The following is an 18513-nucleotide window of genomic DNA, read 5'->3' as shown; positions in this document are numbered from 1 at the left end:
TTTAAACTTTTGAAGTCTTCCCATGAAGTCAGGGCTGGCCTCAAGAGATTACAAGTCAGCAATTTCAAAGCCATAGGATTTGTGATGGACTTTACTTGAACTTGCAGAAAGGGAAGTGTGCTTAAGGGTAAAGCCTGTTCCCAATGAGACCACAAGTTATGACACCCAAATTTTAAAAGGCAAATGATTATCAACTACTGATGATTATCAACCACCTGCTTTGGGAGCTTAAGTACACAATCTTTTGAGCCACCACTGTCCCCTCCTCTTCAGTGTTCTCCCTTTCCATCTGACATGGGTACCTTAGAGAGCTCCAATGACAACAGGAGGTCACTAGTTAGATTCATAAACTCAGAGTTAACAAAGAAAGTGAGACAAAAGGGTTCCAACTGGTTTTTAATTTTTCCCCTTTTACCACAAAACAACGTAGAAGAAATGATTAAAACTGCCAAAGTAGTTAACTCGTAGAACATGTATTAGTCACACACACACACATTCCAGGTAGGAAGGCAGGCTTATTTACAAGAGAACATGTAAAATCAAAGTGGGGGTCATGAAACATAAAAAACAAACGCACATGCTACAAGAGGCACCGCACCGCTGCTTACAGTGCTAGGGAGGTGAGAGAACAGAGACAGATACACACAGGGGCAGGCTTCACAGCATCAGTGCATGGATCCACAAACTTTGTTACAGCTAGTTCATGGGTTAAGGAGTTGTGTCCTATTTTGGCCCTCAGAGGTTCAGTTCTGCAGATTTCAACTGCTCTAAAGGCCCCCCTACTGAGAGGGCACGTGATCACAGTAAGCTTAAGGAGTTGCAAAAGGTAGGCAGTCCAGAGTCACCAATCAGCAGTCTGCTCTCAGCTGCAGCCCTGCATTTTTCTGAGAAATGTCAAGGGGAAAGTCAAACAGCAGAAACACTTGTCTCTCAAGTGCAAAGCTGGAGGGACTGAAATACAGCCAATACTACGAAAACAAGTGAGATTTTCCAGGCTTACTTTTAAGCCTTTTTTTCCCCTGGTCTTAAATATTAATAGATAACCTAATTTTCTACTCATTGAACAAAGGATACTTTTATCCCTGGCTGCCTTTACAGAAAAGTCACAAACATTTTGAGTCAGCTGAAAATCTGAAACAAAGAAACTGCTACAATCCTCAAATATAATCTTCTGAAAGCTTGCTGCTCAAAGGCCATGATGGACTAGAACTAACCTGAAGCAGTGCAAAGGGAATGAGAGGTCAGTCAAAGCCTGTCAGAGTCCTCACAGGAACAAAGGGGCAATGCTCCCTGAAACTGTTGCGTTTCCTATGAGAGAGGAACTTAAACACACTAGGGTGTGGAATTAATTTTTTATCTTATTCCATGGGTATTCTCCCACAGTGGAAAATCAGGAATGAATTTTAAGTGGTCTCCTCATCAGAAGTGGTAAACCCAATCTCTGTACTCACAAAGACAGTTTGTTAAGCAGACTGTGGAAGCAGACAGTAGAACCAGCTTCCTGTAGCCACAGACCACTACCTTGAATATAGCTAAAGCAAACATCAACAATTATGCAAAGTCACAGTTCACTGTACAAAACAGTAAAGTTCACCACTTAGTATTTTAAAGGAAGGAAGTTGTCAAAAATGAAAGCAAGTCATACTGACAGGAATGTACCCAGCTACACCTGGCACTAGAGCCCACACAGAGCCTGGCCTGTGAGAATTTCTATTAACAAGGGCAGAGTGAGGGAAGCAATGAGCCACTGTAACACTTCAGTGCCCAGACGGCACTGGACAACTGCTCCAGGGCCAGGGCACACTCCGCAGCAGCCACACTACTCATTTTTCTTTTCTTTTTGCTTGAGAAGTTTGTTTATCTCCCTTTTGGCCATTCCAATGTACTTCAGAATGATCCCATGTTGGTTTAGTCCAGGAAGCAACAGCACAAATGTCACTAGAAATGAAAAAAAAAAAAATGAAATTGAGGAGACAATATTTAACTCTCTGAAGATGACTACAGTTGAATGCAGGTGGACTGTGGAGAAGTGACACAAAAGCCATCCATCAGGATTCAGCCCAAAACTGTAGCCAGGGTGCCTCCTGACGGTGCACTCACGCTCATGCCTGGAGCCAGCGTGCACTCACGCTCACACCACGATGCCCTCTATCTCACTCCTCTTTGCTCACGTCCTACCTGGCTTTAATGAACTCCAGGAAAAAAGGGATCAGTCTTTTTTAAAAAGATTTGTATTTTATGTGTATACACAAGTGCTTTGTCTAGAAGTATATATGTGGACTATATGTGTGCCCAGTGCCCACAAAAGCCAGCAGAGGCTATCAGATGCCCTGAGACTAGGGTCATAGGTTGCTGTGAGCCAGGAATTGAACCAAGCATGTTTTTAACCATGGAGCTCTATCTTAAGCCCTGACTTGAATCTCTAGCCGGGCTGGTTTTGAACCCGACACGTAGCATGTAGAAAGGGATGACCTTGAACTTCCACTCCTTCTGCATCTAGGGCTGGAATGACAGCTTTACCCAGTACTGGGTATAAAACCCAGGCCTTGGTGACACAGGGCACAAACTGAGCTATGACCCCAGCACAGACTGGACCCTTTCCTTCTCACCTTGCTCCACTCCCATAGGCCCTGTGAACACTCAATTTATTTACTGACTACACACCACAGTCAGACTTCCCTGCTAAGTTGAACATGTGATGTTTCTTCAATGACTTACCAATCAGGTAGGTGAGAAGCAGGTTGTGAACTTGCTGTCCCACCCAAGCAACCGCAGCAAGAGAAATGATCATGGTCATGAAGTACTGGCAAAAAAAGAGTGACAACTTAGCTCCCAGCAGCAGGCCAGCCAGTGCAACTCTGAAGCACGGCCCCTCTACACTGCACGCAGCAACCACAGCCTGAAGGCCTGCCTCAACACTACATAGCTCCAAAGACCATGCTGTATGTTACACATACAGCTTCATGCGGGGGGTTAAACACATTTCTTTTTTTTTGGGGGGGGGGGGGGGTTCGAGACAGGGTTTCTCTACGTAGCTCTGGCTGTCCTGGAACTCACTTTGTAGTCCAGGCTGGCCTTGAACTCAGAAATCCACCTGCCTCTGCCTCCCGAGTGCTGGGATTAAAGGCGTGAGCCACCACGCCCAGCTTAAACAGTTTTCTTTTTAAAGGCTAGGAAAAATAATACCATGTTTTATTAATTTTCTTTTATAGAATGTAAATAAATTATTCTTAGAATTACTGTGTCTATATAGATTAATACTTATAACATAAACTAAGCTACCTTCCCAGTTAGCAACTTCCCACCAAAACCAAAGCTAAGATATGGAGACATTTATAAGTCAGCATTACACAAAAGGGGAGTAAGTATTAAACTTTATTCATAGCAATGCTATCACTAGGCTGAAATCAGTGAACTCATGATTTTGCTTCACATTCAGTAAGTTAAAAATAAATAAATACCATTTTCGGCTTTTCTTCCTTTAGGGAAAAGAGGCGTTTCCACCAGCCCACAGCTCTGCGTCGAGTTTTTACTAGATTATAGCAGATTTCATGAAATCTTTGCTGTTGTTCAGTGGTCCTAGAAAAGGAATGGTACAATTTATTTACTTAGTTAATTTTCCTAAGGCAGAATCTTTTTTTGTTTGTTTTTCAAGGCAGGATTTCTCTGTGTAGCCCTGGCTGTCCTGGAACTCACTCTGTAGACCAGGCTGGCCTCAAACTCAGAAATCCGCCTGCCTCTGCCTCCAGAGTGCTGGGATTAAAGGCGTGCACCACCACGCCCGCTCCTAAGGCAGAATCTTACTCTTTGGCTGCCTCTGAACTCATCATCCTTCTGTCTCAGCACTGTGAAGTCCTAGGACTACAGGCCTGAGCCACAATACCCTGGCTGACAGCTAAGACTCTTGACCTCCCATGGGCTGAGCACACAGGAAGGTACCCCCACAGTGAAAACCTGTCTTCCTTTATGTGTATCAGTGTTGGGTCTACATCTACACACCACATACATGCAGTGCCCGCTACATGCAGAGGCCAGGAGAGAGCAATAAAGCCCCTGGGCCCGGAGTTATAGACAGCTGTTAAGTACTGGGAATTAAATTCAGGTCCCCCAGAGAAGAGCAAGTGCTCTTAACTTCTGAGACCTTTCTAGCCCCCAAAATGACTACATTTTAAGACATCTTTCACAGAACAGAATTATGTCCTGCATAAAGTATGCCCATGCATATATTCTCTTTCTTTACATTTTACCTATTTTATGTGTGAGTGTTCATATGTGTTTAAGTACATGACATGGTATACGTGTGGAGGTCAGAGGACAACCCGTGGGAGTTGGTTCTCTCCTTCCACCATGTGGGCCCCAGGTTTCAAAGTCAGGTAATCAGGCTTGCTGGCTTGCACCACCGCTGTGTGAGCCACCTCACCAGTCCGTGTGTGCATACTTCGAATAGTATGAACCTTGCATTGTGCCCACCAGGGCTCCGAGCAGCTGCATCTGAGTATCTGTAGGAGAATAACTTCTACACCAGGTCAGCAAGATTGCTCAGAAAATAAAGATTCTTACTGCCAAGCCTGGGGACCTGAGTGCAATTTCTAGAACCCCATGAAAGGAGAGAAACAAACTAAAAAATTGACCTCTGACTTTTCCATGCTAAGGTACATGTGCCAGGGGCGGGTGTACATGGGTGAAGGAGCAATGAGCACACACACACATATACACTCTTATTTTGAGGTTTGTTTTTTTTTAGTTTTTCGAGACAGGGTTTCTCATGTAGCTCTGGCTGTTCTGGAACCCATTTTGTAGACCAGGCTGGCCTTGAACTCAGAAATCCGCCTGCCTCTGCCTCTGAGTGCTGGGAATAAAGGTCTGGCTCCACACACCCTTATTTTAAAATGTCAGAGACCAGACCAAATCATTATAAACTCAGTTCAATCCCAGGGAGAGAAAAAAATGACAGGCCTCTCTAAAAAAGCCCTTTTTTCTTTCTCATTTCTAATCTATTTCTCTCTTCTTTTTGTGGCACAGGTCCAGTACTAAAAAGGACCCATGCTGAGGACGCACTGCCCTCTCTCCTCTAGTGTTAGCCTGGCAAAGTACAGCAGTGGTGGGAGGACTTCTCAGATCCTGCAAACTGTCCATGGTCAAGGCCAGGCGGTGGCTACTGTCCCTTCTTTCCCACAGCATCATGGCAGATAATCAAAGCAGAAACTTTCTCCACTGATGCTATTAACACTAACTGTTTATTCTCTGAAGATTCTCCTCTAGGATTAGGAGTTAGTGGACTGCTGTCTGGCTAATGTCAAGGTCATAAACGTCCCCAAATATAATAGCTTTAACTCCCCATGGCAAGGGAAAAGCAGTTTGAATAACAAATCTAACATTGATACATTATAAAGAAACATGCTTACTTAAATCAGAGTTTAATCTAACTCCCCCAAATTATGTGAATTTCTTCTTAAAGATATGGAAGGTACATAATAAAGCTCCCATTGCTAGATTATATAAGTTGCTGTCATTTGGATACAAAAAAAAAAAAAATTAAGAGTACAAGCAGAACACTAAGCAACTGAATGTCAGCTGATAGAAAAATCTACTCTGTTCATTATGTGTGTTTTTTCACTCCTCCAGCTGAGAAGAGAATTAAGGGTACCATGTGTTCTGGGCAAGCACTTTAAATACTGAGCTACACCTCCAGTGCCTGGCTTGATGTCTGGATCAAAACTGAGAAAGCCAACATTCCTCAGGAAGTTCAAAGAGTTATCAATGTAATCCTTAACCACTTAACTATAATTTTAGGACATCATAAGTGACCATTTGAGAATGGTAAAACTGAAGTCAACACTCAGTGTATCCAAGGCAGCACCTACTCTCATCGACTGAGAATACATGTGGTCAACCACTCCTGCACTGCCTCAATGCACCCCTTCACTCAACCTTAAACACAACATCCCTCTTGGTTTGTTTTGGGATGTGTGGAGGAGCACTGCATGTGTTTGTGACAGAATATGTCTATGTAGCCAAGCCAAGCCCCGAGTTTGTTATGTGTTTGTGGCCCACTCTGGCCTTAATCTCACAATGTCTGTTATCCAGAGTACTGGGATTAGAAGTGTGTACCAATCATTAGCTCAAAGATCAAGCTTGAAAGTCTAATAACCTCTATAAGTAGGGTTTTTTTTAAGAGTTTCTCTGTGTAGCCTATACCATCTCTTGATCTGTAGACCAGACTGGCCTTGAACTTAGACCTGCCTGCCTCAGTCTCCCAAGTGCTGGGATTAAAAGGTGCACCAGTGAAAGCAAGAATGAGTAACACCTGGGGTGTCCTTCAACCTGCTTTTAAGTTGCCATAATGACCTAATACTGTTGTGTTTGGGGAAAGTTGGTGACCATACAATGTAACACATTTAAAAAGAGAACAGGCTACTGACCTTGCTTGACATGAGATTGTCCTCAAGTGTACACACAAGCAAGGACTCACACATCAAAGAGATGCATTTAAACAAAGGAGCTCAAGGTCCACTGAGAGGGTTATCAGGCAAAGGTGCACGCTGCAAACCCTTCTGACTTGAGTTCAATCCCCAAGACCCACACATGGTAAGAGAACAAACTCTGGAAAGTTGCCGTCTGATCTCACCCCCAAATAAGCATCCATAGTTTAATAAAAAACAAACAAACAAAAACAACAACAAAAGAGAGTCCTGGAATTCTTACTTAAATATCACCTTTAAAAAAATACCCTTACTTAAGGTATAGAGATAAAACTTAATAAGCAACAAAAAAGCAAGTTTTCCACCAAAGTTAAGGACAGAGCTAGAAGTACTGAAATTTTCTGATATACATCTGAAGTCAGGTATGAAATTCTTCACATAAGAGCAATGACTCTAACTCCAGCAGACATCTGATGGGCAGACAATGGTCTTCATTTAACCACAGCACACTTATCATGCAGAGCCACCTACCATTTATTAGAGCCAAAAATTCTTGGTGCTAGAATGGGAACAAGGTAGTCAGCCAGGCACAAAAACATAACAAAGCAGGAAACACCAGACAGCACAGATGGATCGAGATAATAGATAATCCTATTAAAAACAAAGAAAATTAACCAAGGTTAGAGAACAGTCACTATTCCCAGGCAAAGCTATTCACTCCCTCACCCTCGATTCTCAAAGATGGTGCTGCTCCCTTTCTAACTTCCTCAGAGTGGTTCTCTAGGAGCACCATGGCATGATGTCGTCACAGCTATAGCGGTTAATGTAAACAGCAATAGTCAAAAACCTCTGGAGTCCTCAATTTTTTTTTTTTTTTTTTGATTTTTTTCGAGACAGGGTTTCTCTGTCCTGGAACTCATTTTCTAGACCAGGCTGGTCTCGAACTCAGAAATCTGCCTGCCTCTGCCCCCCGAGTGCTGGGATTAAAGGCGTGGGCCACCACACCCAGCTAGGTCCTCAAAATTTACTAGAAGGAATATAATAAAGTAAGAGTGCTGAAACACAAGAGTTTGTGTGTCTGGGATTTACTCAACTGCATCAAGTTACAACTTTACATAAGGACTACAAATCTAGAAAGAGGGCAAGCTGCTTGTAATAAAGGCATTCCTTTTGGATTATGTATTACAAAAGCTTCTCTAAGCACAGGCTATGAACCCTCTGAGCATTTAGCAATAGAATCTCACTTACAGGAACAGCAGGGAAACCACACCCATGATGGCAGGTGGAAACCAGGCTCTTTCCCATCGAAGGACTTTGTCAGCCATCAGCATCACCTCTCCCCAGCCTTGCAGATGCTCTTCAAGATTTGCAGTCTCCACGGCCTACACATGATCAACAGTTAATACTGTTACTTTGCCAATCTCAACACTTTGGTGGCTCAGAGAGTACTTTCTCAGGCATCAAAAACACGTAAAATGCCTTTTACAAAATGGTTATCTTAAACAAGGTGAGTCATGAAAACCTGTAATTTTGGCACCAAATATGAAAATCCGTGGGTAGGAGAAAGCCTAGGCTTTAATGGTCATTTTAGCACTGGGCCATATGTCCATGATGTATCATAATATTCCCAAGATTTCACAATTTATTTCAATATTCATGAAAGTGAGCTTAATATGGGAAACTAATATCCCCAAATGCAGCCACAGAGCCAAGAGGCAGTGCTCAGAATATTACTAAATTGAATATTCTGTTTGCTCATTTCAGGTGGTTGACATTGATCTGTTGATTGGCCATTTTATTGATTTAAGTCCTTCTAAATCCATCAGGAGAACCTTTCCCTTAACACTAAGTACATAAATCTCTAAAATAGCTCTTTGTATAATGGAATGACTCTGATGTTGGCAGTCACTGTGGAATTAAAGAAAACTATTTCAACCAAACTATGTGAGCTCAGCACTTAATGGCTCCTCATCATTAATGATAGAATTTCAACTAAATCTCAAAATTTTTCTCTATATGTGACAACTAGCCAAAAGCAGACCTTTACCATGGGCTACTGTGACCTGAATCTATCAGGGACTTTGGTAACAGAAGGTATTTAGAACCTGTTTGTGCAGAACTCTGGATTCAACATCCAGGAACTACAAACACACAAAGCCCAACTGACACTATCAACTCTTCACAAAGGAATATGCAAATGTAGAACAGTTCAGGCTAATTTTAATAAAGATATGCGACTAAGTACTTCTGACATCACCCCATACTAGAAATCCTAAACATTTTACATGTTATACTTCAATTGATGCTCCAAACAACTGGAAAAAGGTATTCTCACAACCTCTACTTTAAGATAAGGAGACGGAGACATAAAAGAGGTTAATATATTTCAATCCAGGAAATCCAAGACTAATGGACTTGCTCTCCTTAAAATGATGGAAATAGTAGTTAGTGATCAGGCCCTCTCCCAGGATAGTTTCCTTGTACAGCAATTAATCCTCTTATTGAATTGTTTGTTGGTATTGTGTAGGAGGAGTTTAAGGGTACAGGGTAAGCATCTCTATTGTATGGTGTGTGTGTGTGTGTGTGTGTGTGTGTGTGTGTGTGTAGGGAATTTAAGGATACAGGGAATGCACCTCTAAACACAAATACAAACTGAAAATCTTGCACTAATCAAAACTGTCCCGAAGAATCTTGTCGGCACTTAGCAGTAAAAAGGCAGGCATTAAAAGCTGATTGCTTTTTTCATTTCTGATATGGCCTGCCTTTTCTGGAGAATGACAATACAGAAAAAAATAAAAAGATCTTTCGCTCTAGGTGGGTGATGCAGTTAAAAATGTGAAACTAGCAGGGCCTGGTGATGCGCAACTGTAATCCCAGCACAGGAGGATGACAAATACAAGGATAGCCTCGTCAACGAAAACCTAGCCTTAAAAACCAAAAACAAAGACCTGTAATGAAGCAAACGCGCCCTCCTCTAATACCATCATCTCGTGCAGCTCCGTCAAATCCGTGCTAATCATTTTTAAAGTTGCATCCAGTCCCGTGAGTCCCTCGCCAGTTCCCAGACAAGTGCCAGGATCCCCCACTGTCCTTTCTGCAGAACCCGTTTTCAGCTTCCTGCGGTGAACTCCAACCAGCCAGCTCCAACAAATTCTGTGTCAGCGATAAACTAATTCTCTGTAGCAGCCCTTTGACCCTCTACCCTTGCGCCAAGTTTTAGGGGAAAAGGAATCATGATTAAAAATAATCTACGGAACATGAGATTAAGATCAAAGGGCAAAACAGGTAGGTCTCCGGCCTGAGCCGGAGCGCTAGACAAGGCCCCTGGCGGCCGAGTGCCCCAACCTGTTACCCAGGTTCCTTCTTGCCACAGCCCCCTTCTCACACTTCCTCACGCACGGTCCAAGCATTATTAGTGCAGGATTCCGGGAGACGTTGGGGATCGCCAGCAGCGATCTCCACCGTGGATATAAGGCCTGGCTGTCCCTGGTAGTCCACCGAGGCCAGGAGGCCCATCCGGAAGCTCCGGGGACAGACTGACCACCGCAACTCACCAGCAGGTTGCTGCTGCGGTTATCCCCCTCCGCCATCGTTCCAGACTCGCGGTTATCAACGAGCAAACACACACTATACCCCTACACCAGCAAGGCAACCCGAGCGCGGGGGAACGCCCCGCAGGCTGCTTATATAGACTAGCTGCCTTTCCCGACAGCCCTCGCGAAACTCGCCCCTCATTGGGTAGACCGCACTCCGGCTTCTGGGAAGTCGGGCCAACCGGCAGCTAGCGCATGACTTGAAATCCAGGTCAAAGGAGAGCGAAGCTGAAAGACTCTGACCAATCAGAGTGCAGGGGTGTGGCCCTCGGGAGGCGGAGCGGAAGGAAGCGGTTCAACCGCCGTAGCTAGTCTCTCACCCAGATCTTCCTAAATCCTGGGGCCTCTCTAGTTCCTAGCGGTCTTGCGCTGGATCTCAAAACCGCTCAGGCGCCTGTCCGCTCAGCTGCGCGGGGGATGCGCAAGGGCATCCTATGCGGAGGCTGGAAGGGCAAAGGACTCTTTAGGTTGCTGTGGCACCTGCTGACTGAAGTATTGGCTGCCCCACGTGAGCGCTATCTGTGCCTTCTCCCCAGCTGTGGCCTTTTGAGAACATGGAAGATGCACTAACTCTTAAAGGGCTTCATTTGCAGCCAGTCTTTGGGGGAATTATTTGCGGGGTGCTCTATGAGTACTTCAGGTAGCTAGGGGAGCGCTTCATTCGGAGGGATGGATGAGTAGAGGAGCAATTCGAATGTTGGAGGGCTTCAGACTGATATATTAATGGGTTTATGGGGAAGCCAGGCTAAAAAAGACCTTCAACTAATTTTAAATTATTTAAAAAAAAATTTTTTTTTCGTTCCTTAATTACCAGGTTCCTTAAAGGCCTTGGAGGTTAAAGAGAAACGTGAGAGATCACCTGGTCCCTTCCTGGCCTATGGTGGCTCTGTCAAAGAGGCATACAATTTGTCATAGAATTTGTGGAAAGTACTAGAAGGTACAGACAACAGTTTTGACCAGGAAGGACGCTCATTGTGTGTGTGGGTGGAGGGAATATTATGACTTCGGTTGATACAGAAATCATCAAAAATTGTAAAGCCTGGAATTCCCTCCTTCTCAGGATTGAGAACAAAAGGACCCAAACAGCTGCTACCAAGCAATGAGGTGTCCATCTTGGTGGTACCAGGAGCAGTCACTTTGCTAAGAGAGGGCAGAGTAATAAGCTTTTCCTTGGCAACTTGGCTACTGCCTCAGAAAGCTTAGTTTAGTCGGTGTTCCCAAAGTAAAATTTAAATTTAGGCCAGTCCCAGGTCCCAATCCAGCTCTAACCTTCCAAACGGCTCAGAGGTTACAAACGTGACCTTTTGAAATGTGTCAGATGATGAAGCTCGTAACACAAATCTTCCTCAGAACTTTGGCACTGCAAATGAACAAGATCTTTCCAGACACTCTCTTCTTTCAGAGCTTTCACTCACAAGTAAGGCTCTGCAGTTTTGTTTTAAATATTGCTAAAATTAAGCTACATACATTTCATACAGTCCTGGCTGTCTTGAAACTAGCTCTATAGACCAGATTCGCCTAGAAATTCCACCTATCCTTGCCTCCCCTGGGATTAAAGGTGTCGATTCTTATCTAAGAACTTTCCTACTGAAATAATTAACTCGCTGTTCAAGAGGGAGTAAAACATTTTTTGAGAAATTTTTTAATTTGGAGAGATAATATGAAAAAAAAAAGCCACAAAACTATTCCAAGGGCTGGTGAGATGGCTCATTGGGTAAGAGCACCCGATTGCTCTTCCGAAGGTCCAGAGTTCAAATCCCAGCAACCACATGGTGGCTCAAAACCATCCCTAACGAGATCTGGCGCCCTCTTCTGGAGTGTCTGAAGACAGCTACAGTGTGCTTATGTATAATAAATAAATAAATCTTTAAAAAAAAACTATTCCAAAACAAACTTTCTGGGATCTACTCAATAAATTCAGAGCTTAGATACTGTTATCTTTTTAAGACTTGAACCTTTATTTTTATTTTTTTGAAAAACAGGTATTTCATACAATCTTTACCATGTTAATGTAAAGTAGGCAGGTGTTTTTGTTTTTCAAAAGATGCATTATGGACATTTTCAGGAAGCTGGTGTTATTTATTCAACTTTTAATCTTAAATACAAGCACAAAATTATATCCATCAGGAGGCATTACAACTTAAAAATAAGCCACTATTTGTACAAAGTTACTAAGACAAGGAAGATTCAGTTCAACTTACTCTTAAATAAAGGTTTAAAAAAAAAAAAAAAAACACGAAATGTGATGTAATTGCCACCTGACATTCCAGGTAGAAACTTAAGGGACTTGTAAATTAAAAAATAACACAGAAATCTGAAACAGGAGCTGAACCACACTGTCAGAAAAAGGGAAAACAACCACTGCCAATCATCCTGTTTTGGAAAAATAAAATTTCAAAACTATATCCAATTCTTTGCCATCTTCAAATAGCCAGCTGATTTGAGTTTTTAACATTAGCACTAGAACTTCCCAGTGAGCTCCAATTGTCAAGTTTTCTTTCTCTACATGGTTGCCTTTTCAAACCTAAGCTGTTAGCTTTTTGAAGACAGTGACGTTATCTAGGCCCAAAAGCAGGCAAAGTACAGTGACTGCCTCCTCTTGAATCTTTGCAAAGCATTGTGATGTTCACCAGCACTGTTAGGAATCTACCTATCCTATCCAGGTAACTGAAGATGAACTTCAGTGACTAGTGCGTTATTTTTTGCCTCCTTGATTTGGGGGGAGGGTTCTAAATTACTAGCATTTTATAAATTCAACAATATAAAACAATGTTGGTCTTCATCTGCATCTGAACACAGGAAACAAGATGCTTCAGGGTGGTAGCTCTAAGGGCTAGGATGTACGCAGCTCAGGGTTAGAGAGCTTGCCTAGCATGTGCAAGGTTGCATCCCTGCACTGCAGGAAATCCAGCTAATACCAGCACAGCACTGACATCTGCTGTGTATGATTAGGAGTGACAGGCTAGTTGTAGGTGTGTTCATTACTAAGAAAAGATTGGGAGAAAAGAAGAACCAGCTCCTTTGATTTTAGTACTGCTCAAGCCCCCGAGTAACTACAAAAAGGTGGAGGGAAATAGGCCAGGAAGACTCTGATTTAAAGTACTGCCTGTAATACCCCAGATTAAAAAGGACCTAAGACTGCACATCAACTCTAATATTTGGCTGCATTGCCTTGCTTGGCATTTATTAAATGGCTCTTTCCTTAAATTTCACACATCAGAACAACCACAATTAAAACAAAAAACAATGCAGATAACACCAAACATTGGATGAAATTAAGAAATCTACTGACGAAGCTTAGATAACAGAGGCAAGTGTTAAGGGCAAAGTGAAGGGAGTCTTTCTTCTGCATTACAAATTCTTACCCTGAACCTGGGATTGGAGCTCCGAATCAGTGATCTAGGAAAGTAGATCAAGACCTATCAGTTTCACATAGAAATCTCACACCTCAAAGGAACTCACCACCAGTGTCCAATCAACTAGCAAACTGCGTGCTCAGCTCACGACCATAAACAGAAACAAGACACTTTGGTAAAGAAACAGCTTCGTAGGTACTAGGCTTCAGCTTGGTAGAGATCAACTGACTCTAATTAAAGACAACTAATGGAAATACATGTCAATTCTCAAGGGTACTCTGAAATAGAAGGGGTTGTTCTGTACCCTCTGAACCTTAACAGAGTGGAGAGAAGGAAGACAGAATTAGGGAGGAGAGGGGTAGGGAGTAAAGAGAGGAAGAAGTTGAGGAAAAAAAGAAAATCCCTGGTTTTCCACAGGTATTTTGTCATCAAAAAAAGGATGACTTCAAAACTACAGCACTCTACATGATTTCATAAAACATTCCCCCAGTGGCCCTGGGTTTTTTGTTTTGTTTTTGTTTTTTCTCACTTGAGGCTCCTTACAGAAGTTAAACCTGGAAAGGCTATTTGAACAGGAAGCCAAGGGTTTTATCCAGAGTGCAGTGATCAACAAACTTTGAAGTCCTTGGCCGCTCTTATCTGCACTATTCTCTCAAAGACCAGTTTAACACTTAAAAAAAGGATGGATAATTCACCAGAGGCACATTTTTTTTTTGGTTGTTTTTTAAGCTGTCTTATTTTTGCTTGGATTAAGACGCCAAGTACTTCTGATGCCTGAGACTCTTGGGGAATAAAATTCACTTATTACCAAAGCAAAAGCCATTTCTGACCACTATCATCACTTACAGGGACAAAAGTCTGAGCTGGTTTTCTCCTTACAACAAAAGCTCTTCCGACATGAAGAATGTCTGAAAATGACACATCTTTGAGAGAGCCAAAGTGCAATTGCCCTCAATGCCTCTAGGGAAGAAAATAGCATGCAAAATATAGTATGGCATTAATATTCCAGCTAGGCTGTTTTGTGACAATAAGGCTCAAAATCAACAAATAAAACCAAATGCAATGTGCTAGATTCTTGAACTTGTCAGCAGACATGTGGAGACTGAAAACAGCACCTTTCAATACTCATAATTAAGAAAGCGCCAGCACTGGCATCCATCCTGTGAGGATTAGAATTCAACTCATTGCAGTCAGAGAAGAGCTTAGAGACACCTGGACCTTTTCAGGCTTGGAGAGGCTGGCAAATTAAGTGGCCACCACACTAGTTGCTAAAATGCAAGGGGGGGGGGACCTCAAAATACCGTGTGCTATTCTGTGTTGATACGTGATTTTTTAGCTCTATTCTAGTCTGCACTTCTACCAAGGATCAGCAGTGAGTACTGAAAATGCTAAGCTGAAGGATGCCTTGATCGTGACTCACTACACACTAGTCACTAAACAGCAAGCTATAAAATGTTGCAAAAGGTAAACAGAACCCATCACAGGCCACCAGCTGAAATTAAAGATGCTGCTGGTAGGCATTACTGAGCATACCCCAAATGCCAGGTAAACTAAAGCATTTTTAATTTACACTTTAAAACATAAAACAAAATTACACTTTGTAAATTAAAAGTATCAAATGAGAAAACTGAATTAAAAAACATTTCACTCTACCTCCACCAGAACGTCACTTTATTGTGAACCTGTCATCAACAATGCAAACTCCAATAGGTTCTCTATCCTGGTTGTTTAAAAGGTAAAAGATTACATCAGATCAGCTACTTTCTATGAAAGAAACTACAGCAATCACAGAAGAGGGGAAATTTGAATGACCTCCAAAAAAATGCACATTGTAAGCAGAGGGGAGTGCACATGAAATCAGTGTCTGTTAGACTCATTGCGTTTGGATGCACAGTGACAATTCAGGAAACTGTACATGATAGATAGAGTCACAGATATGACTGAAATAACCAGAGTTACATCTTGTATGTGATGATCACAGACCTTTAAACAATCCTTGAATTTTCCATGTTTTCATTGGATTTGGAGAAACTCCTGTTTCTGTCTCCAAATATGGTAACAATGTGGAGACAAAAGTTTATGAAGTGTAAGGATTGAAATAAAAGTGAGTCTGACAGCTGGCTAATCTACCAGGGTGGGTCAACGGGGAGCCGGGGAACAGGTAAGCGATGGGAAGGAGTGGGATCTCTTCGTTTCAGAAGTCAGTTCTTCCGATGTAGTGTGTGTCTATTACACTGCTCTCCATTTTTTCAGTCCATTTCTGAAATTCATACAGCATAGCCTTTTGGTACTTAACTGGTCAACCCAACCAGTACTGTTGCCGAGCAACAAATGTTTCTCAAGAATCTGAATGCAACAACTCTTCCGTGGCTGTGAGTTCTTCGCGGCCCCAGCTTTCTCTTGTTTCTGAGCGGGGTTTGTTTTCCTGGATTGTGCACACAGGGTCAGGTGGAGTGGAGTTCCAAGTCACTCTGTGCTCCGCAGCAGCCCGATTTCTTTCTCAGCTAACCTCCTGACACGTTTGCAGCTGTTCTGTGGCAGAAAGACAATCTCCGTGTGCAGGCAGTGAGCTTGCTTTCTTCACCTTTGACCCTGGCCATGGTGTTGGGCGTATCCCTGAGTGCAGCTGTCCTGCAGGATTCACTTCCTAGTACACCGAGATTTCCTAGGTTTCCTCAGAGTAAGCCCCCAGATGCATCACCACCGACTGTGATGTGGCTTTGGATGCCTGAGGCTGAGTTGATTCTGGTGGATGTCTGACCTCGCTTAACCAGACTCATCTACTGTCTTGCCATTCACACCCAAGCTGTCCAACCTTCATACAGCTGAGCCAAGTTATCTAGATTAGTTGCTTCCTTAATGACATAGTCAACCTGTGAACATAGGCAGGACAGAATTGAAAATCACTAAGAACCAGAAAGGTCACATTTCATATACCAATTGCATGAGTTGTCTCAAGAGCAAGTTTCTAGTCAAACGACTCACCCAAAGGAGGAGAGGTTACACTCTGGTAGAATGATGTAGCACTCTCCATGACCACAGAGAATGCAACAAGCTCAGTGGTCTTAGGAAAGTCAGAACCCTTAGACCTTTAGGAATGGTAAGAGCCTCTCCACCCCCACCCCCACCCCCACCCCCACCCAGGGGTGCTAATACCATGAAGGGTTCTGTTTAGAACAAAATCAATGATGCAAATGTGGGTAAGAAGTGATTAGTCTAGGTAAAAAGTATGGCATTTCTACAACTTTTCTGTAACTTTTAAACATTTTTCAAAATAAACAACTAACAGTTGAATGGCTCAGCAGTAAAGTATCTGCCTAGCACCTATAAGGACCAATGGTCAATCTCCAGCACCCTGGGGTGGGGTGGGGTGGTACAGATACAGTAACAGGAGAAAACTTTGGACAAAAACACACAGGTATTCATGGAACTAAAGAGTCTACACCTTCAAAAATTGTCACCCTCCTGATACTTTCCGAACGGTAAGGTGAGTGTTAGCCTGAGTGTGGAGGATGATTAGAGCAGTCATATAGCTTAAACGACTATGCAAGAGATTGCCTAAGAGGAAAGTACTAAGTAGTGAGGAGTAAGTAGTGAGCGTCTGACAACTTCTGAGCAGTGTTGTCAATAGCCTTCTGCGTCCTGGATGTAGGTTTCAGGGGCTGATTTCTTTTTATCATTAAACCTAGTGTGTGAGTGTGCACAGGCGTACATAATGGAAGTGAGAGGACAACGTGAATGAGTTGGCAACCTCTATTCTACCATGTGAAACCAGAGACTGAACTTAGGCTGTCAGGCTCTGAAGCATATGCATATGCCCTTGTCCACTGAACCATTCTGCTAGGCCAAGAGCCTATTATTTCTTGATAAAATAAGGAAATGAGTAAATGAGATCCTTAAGCCTACCAGCAGCATTAATGCATAGCTTAAGCTTAAAAAAATAGTCACCTGCTCAGCAACTGACATCCTCCTGTTTGGATCAACATCTCGGCCCTCTAACTTGGCTTTCACTCTCTTCCACACACTCACTGCATAGGAGTTTCTCTCTTGCACAGCTATGAAGCAATGGCACATGTAAGTCAAACCAACTTGTGTGTATTATAGAATTACAAGGCATCCACATTCTGGCTGATTACCTTTCCCAGTCTTAGGGTCTCTGACAGCCTTTTTAGGACTACAGGCGATGCTCTTGCCGGTTCCTGGGATGGTGCTTGGTGGAGTATCTGCTGATGTAGCCAGATTTTTCTGAATCAGCTTTTTAGCATTCTGAGACATGACATCAGGCTGAGTCTTCTGGCCAGTGTTACTCCTAACCGCTAAAGTAAAAGATTGGTGGCTCAATTTGCATACAAATAAAAGCTGGGGGTAACTGGGGTCGGGGGTGGGGGCAGCACACATACAAGGGATGGCTGATAGGACTTATTCCACATTACTCAACCTTGAAAATGAACTTGATTTTATACTGTTAAAAGTCCGTATTCCACTGTGGTGGCTCATGCCTTTAAACCAAGAACTCAGGAGGCAGAAGGATCTTGAGTTTGAGGCCAACCTCTACAGAATGAGCTCATACCCACACCCACACCCACCAAAGGTGAATGGCATCCAAGGTTACCTCTGGAACACACACACCCCAACCCTCACATTATCTCCCCAAGTCACCCCACACACACCCAACCCACTACAAAAACATATTCCTTAAAAATTGGGAGACACAGCTTAGCAGTTTAAGAGTACTTCCTGTTCTAACAGGGGTTCTGGTTCAATTATCAATATCCACATGGTGGCTTACAATCATTGGTAAATGGAAATCTAGGATATCTGACCAAGACCATCTTCTGATCTCTGGGGACACAAGGCAGCACCTATTGGTGCACAATACAAGAAAAACATTCATACATTCAATTTTAAAATCTTAATGGGGTTGGGGGGCTTCTTTACCACCTTCCTAAACCATTCCTCCTAACCAATCTCAATTCTTCAGCAGCTCCCTGGCAACATCATAGCCACCACATATAACTGGGTCTCAGATCAACCTATCAGGCAAGCTTCTTCTTGAAGTAAATGTCTAATCAACGCCAAGATTTACAACTGGACAACATCGGAGAGTGAGAAACCTAGAGCATTCGACCCTAAATGTATCAC

At 42.9% G+C, this 18513-nt stretch overlaps 2 protein-coding genes across 3 annotated transcripts in view; both read right to left on the bottom strand.

Moving 5' to 3' along the window:
• Positions 1 to 383: 383 nt before the first annotated feature.
• On the bottom strand, positions 384 to 10136 carry Arl6ip1 (ARL6 interacting reticulophagy regulator 1). Its single transcript, XM_021167984.3, has 6 exons — positions 9977 to 10136; positions 7671 to 7804; positions 6954 to 7073; positions 3462 to 3579; positions 2719 to 2803; positions 384 to 1938 (listed from the first exon to the last, which is right to left on the bottom strand). Exons 1-6 carry the CDS (start codon positions 10010 to 10012, stop codon positions 1820 to 1822), a joined length of 612 nt encoding a protein of 203 aa, XP_021023643.1. The 5' UTR covers positions 10013 to 10136; the 3' UTR covers positions 384 to 1819.
• Positions 10137 to 15023: 4887 nt separating this feature from the next.
• The window catches only part of Smg1 (SMG1 nonsense mediated mRNA decay associated PI3K related kinase), a 103975-nt gene continuing 100485 nt past the window's right edge, over positions 15024 to 18513 (bottom strand). For both annotated transcript variants that reach the window (XM_021167439.2, XM_021167438.2), the window contains 3 exons: positions 17508 to 17687; positions 17320 to 17426; positions 15024 to 16244 (listed from right to left, as the gene is read on the bottom strand). In XM_021167439.2, the coding sequence (XP_021023098.1) occupies positions 16167 to 16244; positions 17320 to 17426; positions 17508 to 17687 (365 nt within the window). In that variant the 3' untranslated portion in view covers positions 15024 to 16166. The remainder of the gene's footprint in view (positions 16245 to 17319; positions 17427 to 17507; positions 17688 to 18513) is intronic.

This window comes from Mus caroli, unplaced genomic scaffold (assembly GCF_978045245.1).
Source record: "Mus caroli unplaced genomic scaffold, Mus_caroli_1 scaffold_8, whole genome shotgun sequence".
Taxonomy (NCBI): domain Eukaryota; kingdom Metazoa; phylum Chordata; class Mammalia; order Rodentia; family Muridae; genus Mus; species Mus caroli.
The sequence above is the reverse complement of the archived record's forward strand: the minus strand, read 5'-3'. Positions and strand labels throughout refer to the sequence as shown.